This window comes from Heliangelus exortis, chromosome 19 (assembly GCF_036169615.1).
Source record: "Heliangelus exortis chromosome 19, bHelExo1.hap1, whole genome shotgun sequence".
NCBI lineage: Eukaryota > Metazoa > Chordata > Aves > Apodiformes > Trochilidae > Heliangelus > Heliangelus exortis.
Window position 1 is genome coordinate 3,312,625 of NC_092440.1, and position 12,690 is coordinate 3,325,314.

The 12,690-nt window shown below is 57.1% G+C and overlaps 1 protein-coding gene across 6 annotated transcripts in view; it reads right to left on the reverse strand.

Annotated features, from left to right (window-relative positions):
- LOC139805352 (uncharacterized) overlaps positions 1 to 12,690 on the reverse strand; it is a 42,636-nt gene extending 29,946 nt beyond the window's left edge. Inside the window, exons 1-6 of one of the 6 annotated variants that reach the window (XM_071763671.1) lie at positions 11,976 to 12,690; positions 11,710 to 11,850; positions 10,215 to 11,210; positions 9,835 to 9,987; positions 8,886 to 9,717; positions 1,392 to 1,535 (exon numbers count right to left, since the gene is read on the reverse strand). In XM_071763671.1, the coding sequence (XP_071619772.1) occupies positions 1,392 to 1,535; positions 8,886 to 9,717; positions 9,835 to 9,987; positions 10,215 to 11,210; positions 11,710 to 11,850; positions 11,976 to 12,056 (2,347 nt within the window). In that variant the 5' untranslated portion in view covers positions 12,057 to 12,690. Of the gene's footprint in view, positions 1 to 1,391; positions 2,200 to 2,426; positions 3,432 to 3,930; positions 4,072 to 4,196; positions 6,751 to 8,885; positions 9,988 to 10,214; positions 11,211 to 11,709; positions 11,851 to 11,975 lie in introns of those variants that run through there. The other 5 variants (XM_071763669.1, XM_071763674.1, XM_071763672.1 and 2 more) reach the window with 5 other exon arrangements.

Sequence of the window (12,690 nt, forward strand, 5' to 3'; positions counted from 1 at the left end):
GGCAGTGAGGGTTGTGGGGGCTTGTGTAAGTCCAAGAGGAGCATGGTGCTGCAGAGCCCATTGTTCCCTGACTCAGTGTCTTGGGCAGTGACTGAGGGGAAAAAAAAGCCAAACAGAAGTCCTGGCTTTAGCCTGGAAGAAGGGAGGGTTGAGCAGCAGTCAAGGGGCTTTGCATGGTGCTAAGGAAGGCAGAGGCAAGCTGTGGTGCTGCAGGTCCGGTGGCCTGATGTCCTCCTTGCCCAGCCTGGTTACAGCACCAGGGCCACTCTGCTTCCCCTGGGCCACACTCAGCCAGGCTGAGGTGAAGCTGCTGGCTCAGCTGCTGGGCATGGGCAGCACAGTGGGAACCCCCAAGTGAGGGCACTGCCACTGTCTCACCAAGTGCCTCTTTGTCTGTGCCAGGACTGACTTTGTCAGCGCCTGAGAACATGGGGCACCGTGGAACCAGCAGCCCCTGTTGTCGCAGCGAGGGAAAACTCGTGCACTCAATGTGAGTGATCAACAAGCTTCAACTTTATTGCGCAGCAACTTTTCCTTCTATACGGTCTCGGAGACCACGCCCCCCAGGTCCCGGCGGCCACACCCCCTACCCTTTCAGGAACATTCAGGAACATTCTCAGCGTCCTTTAATAAGCTAGTACATATTCTATAACCTAGCTCCTCTGTTGGCCATCTGCACTATGTCTTCGTGGCCCTTGTCACGTAGCCAGTCCTCCACACCCTGTTGCTGCTGCTCTGTCTCCAGGGAAAGCGTCCCCCAGCACGGGGAGGCATCCCTGGCCTCACCAGGGTACCCCCAGCCTGCCTTTGCCTTTGTTGGCTCCCCTGTGCTTTGGGGTAGAAGGGGATAAAATCTTATTCCTGGCAGCCCAGCTCCTGCTGCAGCTGCCTGGAAGCGGTTCCCCTTGCCCTGCACTTCTCCCGAGAGGCACCAGACACAGACAAGCACTATGGGGAGCTGTCAGCTTTTATTAGGTCTCAAAAATCCACAGGCAGCTGAAAGGCAGCTGGCAGCATGGCGGGGCAGGCTCAGGGCTGGTGGCCACCTCCAGGAACCCCCCCGGTGATGGCAGGGGAGCTGGGTTCCTGTCTCCGATGCGCTCTACGGAAGAACTGGAAAGCCCTGCGCACGCCCCTGGACACCCTTCTGAAGAGGGAGAACCGTTTCCGTAGAGCTGATGAAGTCCCTTCAGCCTCTCGTGCTACCCAGGAGCCAAAGGCTGTGCTGGGCTCTGCCTGCTGGCCCATGTCTTCTACGAGGTCTTGCTGTTCTGTGGAGTGCTGGCCTGATCCCCGTGTCACAAGCGCAGCCCTGGCCACAAACTCCCTGACAACGAACTGGTGTGCGTCCACCGGAGCCAGATCATCGTCTTTGGCCCTGGAGGGGACAGGTGCCAGGCTCTCAGCTTCTCCTGTGCTGTCCTGCTGGTCTTGTCCCTCTGTCCCAAGCACAGCCTTGGCCACAGACTCCCTGACCATGAAGTGGTCGGTGTCCACTTGAGCCAGATCACCATCTGTGGACCTGGAGGCCTCAGGTGCCAGTCCCTCAGCTTCTGCCCCACTGGTGTGCTGCTGGTCTGGTCCCTCTGTCACAAGCACAGCCTTCTCCGCAGCATCGCCAACAATGAAGTGGTCGGTGTCTGCCAGAGCCACATCATCTTGTGTGGGGCTGGAGGGGACAGGTGCCAGGCTCTCTGCCTCCACTGCTGTGTCGAGCTCACTAAAGGCAAGAGAAGCTGGTGCTTTTGCCTCCTGTTGTGCCACAGGAGCCAGAGGCAAGTGGTGCCCCTCTTTGCCAAGAGCTCCGGCCCCTGCAGAAGCTGCCGGCTCCACGCCTGTGAACTCCAGGGATTCGTATGTGCTGTGCTGGTAATTATCTTCCTGTTCTTCAGACTCTGTGCCCATGATGCTGGATGAGCTGGATTCCTCCTGGGGGACAAAGCTGAGGTCTTGAAAGAAGTCCTGGGAAGAGGGCCAGATGATGTCATCTCTGTCACTGTCCTCTTCCCCCTCCTGCTCTAAGTCCCCTGCTTTGTTGTCCAGCACTGGCAGGAATGTCCTCCCTCTTGCCCACACTTCCTGCTGGCTGGGTCCGGGGGCTTCCATCCACTCCAGCATGTCCTCTCTGCTGGTGACATCATGCAGGAGTTCCCTGCGCCTCGCCTCTGGCTGACACACCTTCAAGCTCACTCTGCAGGTCTGGAAGGAAAGAGGGGTTTAGTAAAAGCAGTCTGGCTCCCAGCAGCACCTGCATGCCAGGGCCCTGCCGGCAGCGGCTGCTGTCAGAGACAGGAGATGATGGGGCAGGAGCCGTGCGGTGCAGCGGCGCGATCCGGGCAGAGGGAGGCCCCATCCCATCCCATCCCATCCCATCCCATCCCATCCCATCCCATGCCGTCCCGTGCCATGCCGTCCTTGGTACTCACCCTCCTGGATCTGACACTGAGCCGCCACGACTCTGTCAGGAGGACCTGCTGCTCCTCGCTCTCCTGCCGCCAGAGCTGCCTGGCCTCCAGGCCACCCTGCTGACGCTGCCGGCTGGCTGCGCTGGTCTGGGCCGGGCAGCTCCTCTCCTGGTCCTCCAGATGCTCCGTGTGGACGGACCGGATGGTCAAACGATCTGCAGCAGCCCCATGGTCAGCCGACACCCTGCTGTGGGGCTGGCACCTGACACGCACTGTCAACCTTTCTGAGAGACGTCGTGCCGTTTGTCCACAGCGTGCTGGTCCCGCGTCCCTCTCGAAGGAAGCTGGCGCAGGGGTGCTGCAGGCAACACCAGTGCTCCCACGTCTGTGGGGATCAGGCAAGGGACGTTCTCTGTCAGCTGCCCAGACTTCCTCTGCTCTTCTTGGTATCGCCCGGTCCTGCTGTGCTGCTGGCTGCTTGCAGCATCCCCATCGCCCAGTGAAAACCTTGTGCTGGGGCTCATTGGGGATGTGCCAGGCTGTCCCCTTTCCAGCTGGGGCAGAGGCTCCAGGGCTGTGCAGGGCAGGCTTCCAGCTCTCCACCCTGGCAGATGTGCCCCGGTCACCCCATGTGCCCCGGGCAGAGGAGACAACCTCTTGGCGGCCGCTGGTTGCAGCGCTGCTGGCTGTGTTTCTGCCTGTGGCAAGGGTTGCTGCTGGCAGAGGAGGCAGCTTGCAGCAGGTGCTGGCAGCCTTGTAACTGCTTGTGGAAGAAGATGATGTAGAGGGGGCAGCTGGCAGATGGGGCAGCTTGCAGCAGGTGCTGGCAGCCTTGTCTCTGCCCCCACGTAAAGGTGCGGAGCGTGCAGCGGGAGGGGGACGTGGCTTCTGAGAGCAAGTGCTGGCAGCTCCTGAGGGCTGAGCTGTGAGTGCATGCCCGGGTGCCACATCCTGCCTGAGGAGAGGCAGCCGGCATGGCTGGCAAGCTGTCTCCTCCTCTGTCGCCCTGCCTACCAGGCTGCCCGACTGCAAGAGAAAGCAAGGAGAGACTGCAATGACTCTGGCCCTTGCCCCCGTGGCTCCATGTCCCGGTTGTGAAAGGTCCTTTGTAGTGAAATGAGGCAACCAGGTGCCACCAATGGCCAGGTAGTGGGCATGAGTTTGTGTTAAGCCCACCTGTGCCTGATTAGGCCGGGCCCCTACTGCCCATGAGCAGGATTAGGGGGCCAATAAAGCTCACTCCTGAGGAGGCCGTGAGGGAGGCTGGCTGCTTTCGGAGCAATAGCACCGGGCCAGGCTACTCAGCCCTGAGGGCCAGAGACTCGGAGCCCTCTTTGTGTGTTTCTGCTGGAACACCTGGTTGGACCTTGGAGCGCCGTGCCCTAAGAGAGGTTCGTCTTGCAACAGTCCTTCCTTCTGCCAGGGTGCCCTGGCAGCCCCCCAGCCCAGCCTGTTCCCTCCCGCACCTCCCTGCTGCCAGCAGCTCCTGGGCTGGGAAGATGTCCGTTGCCCCTGGGCTTCCTACGTGGACGTGGTGTCTCCCCGTGGCCTTGGCTTGAGAGTTGTTGGGGCAGGGCAGCTCTGGCAGTCTGTCCCCATCAAGGGGCGAGACCTGGCCCTGGCTGCCACCCTGCAGCACTGCTGGTTGCTGCCTGTGGCCCACCTCCTTGTGGGCAGGAGGAGGAGGTGTGGGGTGGAGGTGGCTGCCAGGACCCCTGCTGCCAGCAAACCCAGCACTGGCACCGAGGCAGCGCCGTGTGACCCCGTCCCACGCCAGCCTCTCCCTCTTACCTTGAGCCTCACCAAGAGCCTCTTCTTCAGGAGCGGTTGCCCCTTGGTGGTCTGGGAGCGGGCCTTCTCCTCTCTCTCCATGGACACTTTGGCCTCTTCTGCCAACGTAGCCGTTCCGCAGGCACGCAGAACAAGTGAGCGAGTTGCTCTCCTGGCATCCCAGAGCTCGCGTTGCTTATATACCCCCACGGTTACCGCGGAGCCCTCCGTGACAATGGTGTCCAGGCACCAGGCCCTGCATCACAAAGGCAAAGTGGTGGCCCCAGGTGCACAGCTGCCACAGCTGCGGACGCTGAACTAACACAAGAAAATCCCGGACCGCAACAAAAGTTGAAAGCATAAAAATCTTGCTCTGATTTTGTTGCCAAACTTCAAAGCTTTTGATTTAAGGAGCTTAAGAGAATTGGAGTGCTGCTCACTGAGCTACACCTTCATATGGAGGAACAGGTCCAAGCAGAACGTGGCCAGATGGGAGACTAATTCTCACCCTGCTCCAGGACCCTCCAAGCCAATTGTAGGAAGAATGAGTTCTCTAAGTTCTAGAAATGAGAAAATCCTTCCCACTGAGGTGAAGCTAGAAACTGAAAGTGATCAATGGTTTCAGACGAAAAGGAAGATTTCATTCCAAGCTTTCCTTTGTTTAAGAAAGAGGGGGAAATCTGCTCTTAAGTGGAAGAAGATGTTCCAGGACAGGCGTTCTCCCCTTGGGGTATCATGGGACCCCTAGGTAAAAAGCCCAGTTCTCATGGGAGCTGTAGAGGTCACCAGAAATTTTTGTGCCTTTTCTGCGCAATAATCAGGATGAAAAGGACTCTTTCTTAGGCCAGAGCTGAGAGTCTAGAGGCAATGTCTACCTGGGAAAGGATTCAATCAAGGGACCCAGTGAAAAGCTCTTTGCCACCAAAGATACTGCAGATTATTAGAAAGCATGATGTCTTGTCTTGGGAAGCAGCGTAAGGGGATTTGTCTTATGACTGGAAGAACTAACGGACTTCAAATGAAGCCCAGGAGTTAAATGGATGACGGATTCAGTTGCAAGGATGGACTGATAAAATTGTGTTGAGTTTTTAGTTTATGCTTTTGAATTGATTTTGAAGCACTAGCTGATGTTTATAGGAATGTGAGAAGTTCTCTCTGTCACTGGAATGTGTACCTCTTTGCATAAACATCGCATACTTTTTGCATTTTAGAGTGTATTGCAGCACAGTCCACTGCTGCTTTTTGCTTCCTGCTGTGCTGGATAGATTTCCTGCTAGTTGGTACATCCTAGGTAGAGGAATTTCCTTCTTACAGAGCCTGAAGAATAAGTGTAGGTGCTTGTGCTGATGACGGACAGACCCAAGAATAAATCTTCTAAAGCGAGCAAAAGAGCTGTTTTGGTTTTTCCCCCTGGACTGGCCCACAGGCTTGCACAATGGGTCTTCAGCTGATGTGCATTAACGTGAGGTGGAGCTCCTCTCTTTGGTGTCTGTGCCCGCAGACACTTTAGAAAAGAGAGAAAAAAGCCTCATCTGCTAACTGCTTTTTTACACAGAGACAATGTATACATTTATGCTAAACATTGGTGTTGATGTCTGTGTGGAGTTGGTAGAATGTTTGCGAGTGACCCCCAGACAGTGGAAATCAACTCACATCATCTAAGCTGTAAGTAGAAAATCTGCAAAAATCGGTGTTCTTTTGAGAAGGAAGGGCTCTCCAGTCTTTTCAATAGAAGAGCTCACACAAGGTCATCCCCTGTTGCAGTGCAGATTCCATCTGTACTGAAGGCAGTGGTCCTTCCTTTTAGCCAGAGGCACAATCTGGATCGATGACACTGCTGCTTGAGAGTCCTCTGGCAAAATGTTAACATACAAAACCCACTTACAATGGGTAAAGTACTGCCAGGTGTCCTGCCCAGCTCCAGATTCAGACGGGTTTCTAAATGGAAGCGTGATGAAAACAGGTGCAGTAGCCTCAGTTGTCTTTAGGGGAAAATAGATGCAGGGGGTTGACTCAAGTGAATTTGTTCCGAGCTCAGCTCTGGAGCTGCTTCAATGGTTTTTTTTTGGTTTGTTTTTTTTTAAATTTCCAGTGGCCTTTTTAAGTAGACCTCTGTGAACTTCCTTGGGCCTTAGGAATAGCTTTCAGAAACAGGAACGTAGTGAGCTCTGGAGGTCGTCTAGGTAAGCTACTCCAAGCAAGGTGTACTCCAAAGCTGTATCACATTGTTCAGGAGGCTGCATCACACACCTCTCTGCTGAGTGTGTCCTTCCCTTGCACCTACCAGGGGTGTCTCTGCTGCAGCTTAGGAAGCTGTTACAGCTGCCTATTGAAAGCCTCGTGGTTCATCTTTCACACTCCATTTAATCCTGTTGCTACCCATGTGTGTTCAGTTCCCTGTCTCCCTCCCTGCTTCCAGCTGTCTCTGCCAGCAGAAATACTGTTAGGCGAGTTGCGTTTTGTACGATATGATATTGAAAGAGTGGAAAGCTGTAGCATACGTATTTCTACTGGTAACGTTGCTGATTTGTGTATTTAATAATGAAGCAGGAAAGGCTTTTAACATTAACCTCTGGGTCACCTCTGGGTGATTCTTATTCCAGGCCAATTTTGACAGTCTCTCACCCATGACAGCACATGTCCTTGGGGGGCTCCAGTCATCGGATCTGGGCTTTTATTGTTGTGGCAACAGGATCAATAGTTCCCTTTTTTTTGCAAGTCATGCCTGCGGCCCATAGCAAGGACCACCTGGGCTTTGGGGTGCTGCTTGCTTTCAGTTGCCTTATGGGACTGTTCATTCTCATGCAGTGGGGTACACTCAGTCTCCTCTTCTGCTGCTGCCTTACCCAAAAGACACAGCAAACTTCTAGGCCAAGAAAGGCCTTCTGGTCTCCAGGTCCCAGGGTGTCTTGATCTGGTCAGGAGAGGACCAGTTAGCAGCATGCAATTGATTTTGTTTGTGATGTCAGAGCCCTGATCACAGCTCACTTCTCCAGTGCTTGCTGGGTGGGATGATAGCAGACGAGACCAGCAACTGTTGGATGCTTGATCTCATCAGCAAAGCTGCAGCTGTACAGTAAGAGCAGAGGAGATCCTCCTTTAAGTCTGCACTAGAAGGAAGGCTTCAAGAAAGCTCCTCAGCACCCTCTGGAAGGTCTCAAGGACTCAGGGCACAAGCTACAAATGATAAATTCACCTGTCCTGCCAGGAGGCCCCTGCTGCAGAGTGCCACCCCTCTGGCTGCCCTGGCAGAGGATGGAGATCTTAAGGCCCTTCTAAGTGTGCCCTTGATACTTAACACACTGAGCAAAAGCACGTGGGCAGTGAGGGTTGTGGGGGCTTGTGTAAGTCCAAGAGGAGCATGGTGCTGCAGAGCCCATTGTTCCCTGACTCAGTGTCTTGGGCAGTGACTGAGGGGAAAAAAAAGCCAAACAGAAGTCCTGGCTTTAGCCTGGAAGAAGGGAGGGCTGAGCAGCAGTCAAGGGGCTTTGCATGGTGCTAAGGAAGGCAGAGGCAAGCTGTGGTGCTGCAGGTCCGGTGGCCTGATGTCCTCCTTGCCCAGCCTGGTTACAGCACCAGGGCCACTCTGCTTCCCCTGGGCCACACTCAGCCAGGCTGAGGTGAAGCTGCTGGCTCAGCTGCTGGGCATGGGCAGCACAGTGGGAACCCCCAAGTGAGGGCACTGCCACTGTCTCACCAAGTGCCTCTTTGTCTGTGCCAGGACTGACTTTGTCAGCGCCTGAGAACATGGGGCACCGTGGAACCAGCAGCCCCTGTTGTCGCAGCGAGGGAAAACTCGTGCACTCAATGTGAGTGATCAACAAGCTTCAACTTTATTGCGCAGCAACTTTTCCTTCTATACGGTCTCGGAGACCACGCCCCCCAGGTCCCGGCGGCCACACCCCCTACCCTTTCAGGAACATTCAGGAACATTCTCAGCGTCCTTTAATAAGCTAGTACATATTCTATAACCTAGCTCCTCTGTTGGCCATCTGCACTATGTCTTCGTGGCCCTTGTCACGTAGCCAGTCCTCCACACCCTGTTGCTGCTGCTCTGTCTCCAGGGAAAGCGTCCCCCAGCACGGGGAGGCATCCCTGGCCTCACCAGGGTACCCCCAGCCTGCCTTTGCCTTTGTTGGCTCCCCTGTGCTTTGGGGTAGAAGGGGATAAAATCTTATTCCTGGCAGCCCAGCTCCTGCTGCAGCTGCCTGGAAGCGGTTCCCCTTGCCCTGCACTTCTCCCGAGAGGCACCAGACACAGACAAGCACTATGGGGAGCTGTCAGCTTTTATTAGGTCTCAAAAATCCACAGGCAGCTGAAAGGCAGCTGGCAGCATGGCGGGGCGGGCTCAGGGCTGGTGGCCACCTCCAGGAACCCCCCCGGTGATGGCAGGGGAGCTGGGTTCCTGTCTCCGATGCGCTCTACGGAAGAACTGGAAAGCCCTGCGCACGCCCCTGGACACCCTTCTGAAGAGGGAGAACCGTTTCCGTAGAGCTGATGAAGTCCCTTCAGCCTCTCGTGCTACCCAGGAGCCAAAGGCTGTGCTGGGCTCTGCCTGCTGGCCCATGTCTTCTACGAGGTCTTGCTGTTCTGTGGAGTGCTGGCCTGATCCCCGTGTCACAAGCGCAGCCCTGGCCACAAACTCCCTGACAACGAACTGGTGTGCGTCCACCGGAGCCAGATCATCGTCTTTGGCCCTGGAGGGGACAGGTGCCAGGCTCTCAGCTTCTCCTGTGCTGTCCTGCTGGTCTTGTCCCTCTGTCCCAAGCACAGCCTTGGCCACAGACTCCCTGACCATGAAGTGGTCGGTGTCCACTTGAGCCAGATCACCATCTGTGGACCTGGAGGCCTCAGGTGCCAGTCCCTCAGCTTCTGCCCCACTGGTGTGCTGCTGGTCTGGTCCCCCTGTCACAAGCACAGCCTTCTCCACAGCATCGCCAACAATGAAGTGGTCGGTGTCTGCCAGAGCCACATCATCTTGTGTGGGGCTGGAGGGGACAGGTGCCAGTCCCTCAGCTTCTGCCCCACTGGTGTCCTGCTGGTCTGGTCCCTCTGTCCCAAGCACAGCCTTGGCCACAGACTCCCTGACCATGAAGTGGTCGGTGTCCACTTGAGCCAGATCACCATCTGTGGACCTGGAGGCCTCAGGTGCCAGTCCCTCAGCTTCTGCCCCACTGGTGTGCTGCTGGTCTGGTCCCTCTGTCACAAGCACAGCCTTCTCCGCAGCATCGCCAACAATGAAGTGGTCGGTGTCTGCCAGAGCCACATCATCTTGTGTGGGGCTGGAGGGGACAGGTGCCAGGCTCTCTGCCTCCACTGCTGTGTCGAGCTCACTAAAGGCAAGAGAAGCTGGTGCTTTTGCCTCCTGTTGTGCCACAGGAGCCAGAGGCAAGTGGTGCCCCTCTTTGCCAAGAGCTCCGGCCCCTGCAGAAGCTGCCGGCTCCACGCCTGTGAACTCCAGGGATTCGTATGTGCTGTGCTGGTAATTATCTTCCTGTTCTTCAGACTCTGTGCCCATGATGCTGGATGAGCTGGATTCCTCCTGGGGGACAAAGCTGAGGTCTTGAAAGAAGTCCTGGGAAGAGGGCCAGATGATGTCATCTCTGTCACTGTCCTCTTCCCCCTCCTGCTCTAAGTCCCCTGCTTTGTTGTCCAGCACTGGCAGGAATGTCCTCCCTCTTGCCCACACTTCCTGCTGGCTGGGTCCGGGGGCTTCCATCCACTCCAGCATGTCCTCTCTGCTGGTGACATCATGCAGGAGTTCCCTGCGCCTCGCCTCTGGCTGACACACCTTCAAGCTCACTCTGCAGGTCTGGAAGGAAAGAGGGGTTTAGTAAAAGCAGTCTGGCTCCCAGCAGCACCTGCATGCCAGGGCCCTGCCGGCAGCGGCTGCTGTCAGAGACAGGAGATGATGGGGCCGGAGCCGTGCGGCGCAGCGGCGCGATCCAGGCAGAGGGAGGCCCCATCCCATCCCATCCCATCCCATCCCATCCCATCCCGTCCCATGCCGTCCCGTGCCATGCCGTCCTTGGTACTCACCCTCCTGGATCTGACACTGAGCCGCCACGACTCTGTCTGCTGCTCCTCGCTCTCCTGCCGCCAGAGCTGCCTGGCCTCCAGGCCACCCTGCTGACGCTGCCGGCTGGCTGCGCTGGTCTGGGCCGGGCAGCTCCTCTCCTGGTCCTCCAGATGCTCCGTGTGGACGGACCGGATGGTCAAACGATCTGCAGCAGCCCCATGGTCAGCCGACACCCTGCTGTGGGGCTGGCACCTGACACGCACTGTCAACCTTTCTGAGAGACGTCGTGCCGTTTGTCCACAGCGTGCTGGTCCCGCGTCCCTCTCGAAGGAAGCTGGCGCAGGGGTGCTGCAGGCAACACCAGTGCTCCCACGTCTGTGGGGATCAGGCAAGGGACGTTCTCTGTCAGCTGCCCAGACTTCCTCTGCTCTTCTTGGTATCGCCCGGTCCTGCTGTGCTGCTGGCTGCTTGCAGCATCCCCATCGCCCAGTGAAAACCTTGTGCTGGGGCTCATTGGGGATGTGCCAGGCTGTCCCCTTTCCAGCTGGGGCAGAGGCTCCAGGGCTGTGCAGGGCAGGCTTCCAGCTCTCCACCCTGGCAGATGTGCCCCGGTCACCCCATGTGCCCCGGGCAGAGGAGACAACCTCTTGGCGGCCGCTGGTTGCAGCGCTGCTGGCTGTGTTTCTGCCTGTGGCAAGGGTTGCTGCTGGCAGAGGAGGCAGCTTGCAGCAGGTGCTGGCAGCCTTGTAACTGCTTGTGGAAGAAGATGATGTAGAGGGGGCAGCTGGCAGATGGGGCAGCTTGCAGCAGGTGCTGGCAGCCTTGTCTCTGCCCCCGCGTAAAGGTGCGGAGCGTGCAGCGGGAGGGGGACGTGGCTTCTGAGAGCAAGTGCTGGCAGCTCCTGAGGGCTGAGCTGTGAGTGCATGCCCGGGTGCCACATCCTGCCTGAGGAGAGGCAGCCGGCATGGCTGGCAAGCTGTCTCCTCCTCTGTCGCCCTGCCTACCAGGCTGCCCGACTGCAAGAGAAAGCAAGGAGAGACTGCAATGACTCTGGCCCTTGCCCCCGTGGCTCCATGTCCCGGTTGTGAAAGGTCCTTTGTAGTGAAATGAGGCAACCAGGTGCCACCAATGGCCAGGTAGTGGGCATGAGTTTGTGTTAAGCCCACCTGTGCCTGATTAGGCCGGGCCCCTACTGCCCATGAGCAGGATTAGGGGGCCAATAAAGCTCACTCCTGAGGAGGCCGTGAGGGAGGCTGGCTGCTTTCGGAGCAATAGCACCGGGCCAGGCTACTCAGCCCTGAGGGCCAGAGACTCGGAGCCCTCTTTGTGTGTTTCTGCTGGAACACCTGGTTGGACCTTGGAGCGCCGTGCCCTAAGAGAGGTTCGTCTTGCAACAGTCCTTCCTTCTGCCAGGGTGCCCTGGCAGCCCCCCAGCCCAGCCTGTTCCCTCCCGCACCTCCCTGCTGCCAGCAGCTCCTGGGCTGGGAAGATGTCCGTTGCCCCTGGGCTTCCTACGTGGACGTGGTGTCTCCCCGTGGCCTTGGCTTGAGAGTTGTTGGGGCAGGGCAGCTCTGGCAGTCTGTCCCCATCAAGGGGCGAGACCTGGCCCTGGCTGCCACCCTGCAGCACTGCTGGTTGCTGCCTGTGGCCCACCTCCTTGTGGGCAGGAGGAGGAGGTGTGGGGTGGAGGTGGCTGCCAGGACCCCTGCTGCCAGCAAACCCAGCACTGGCACCGAGGCAGCGCCGTGTGACCCCGTCCCACGCCAGCCTCTCCCTCTTACCTTGAGCCTCACCAAGAGCCTCTTCTTCAGGAGCGGTTGCCCCTTGGTGGTCTGGGAGCGGGCCTTCTCCTCTCTCTCCATGGACACTTTGGCCTCTTCTGCCAACGTAGCCGTTCCGCAGGCACGCAGAACAAGTGAGCGAGTTGCTCTCCTGGCATCCCAGAGCTCGCGTTGCTTATATACCCCCACGGTTACCGCGGAGCCCTCCGTGACAATGGTGTCCAGGCACCAGGCCCTGCATCACAAAGGCAAAGTGGTGGCCCCAGGTGCACAGCTGCCACAGCTGCGGACGCTGAACTAACACAAGAAAATCCCGGACCGCAACAAAAGTTGAAAGCATAAAAATCTTGCTCTGATTTTGTTGCCAAACTTCAAAGCTTTTGATTTAAGGAGCTTAAGAGAATTGGAGTGCTGCTCACTGAGCTACACCTTCATATGGAGGAACAGGTCCAAGCAGAACGTGGCCAGATGGGAGACTAATTCTCACCCTGCTCCAGGACCCTCCAAGCCAATTGTAGGAAGAATGAGTTCTCTAAGTTCTAGAAATGAGAAAATCCTTCCCACTGAGGTGAAGCTAGAAACTGAAAGTGATCAATGGTTTCAGACGAAAAGGAAGATTTCATTCCAAGCTTTCCTTTGTTTAAGAAAGAGGGGGAAATCTGCTCTTAAGTGGAAGAAGATGTTCCAGGACAGGCGTTCTCCCCTTGGGGTATCA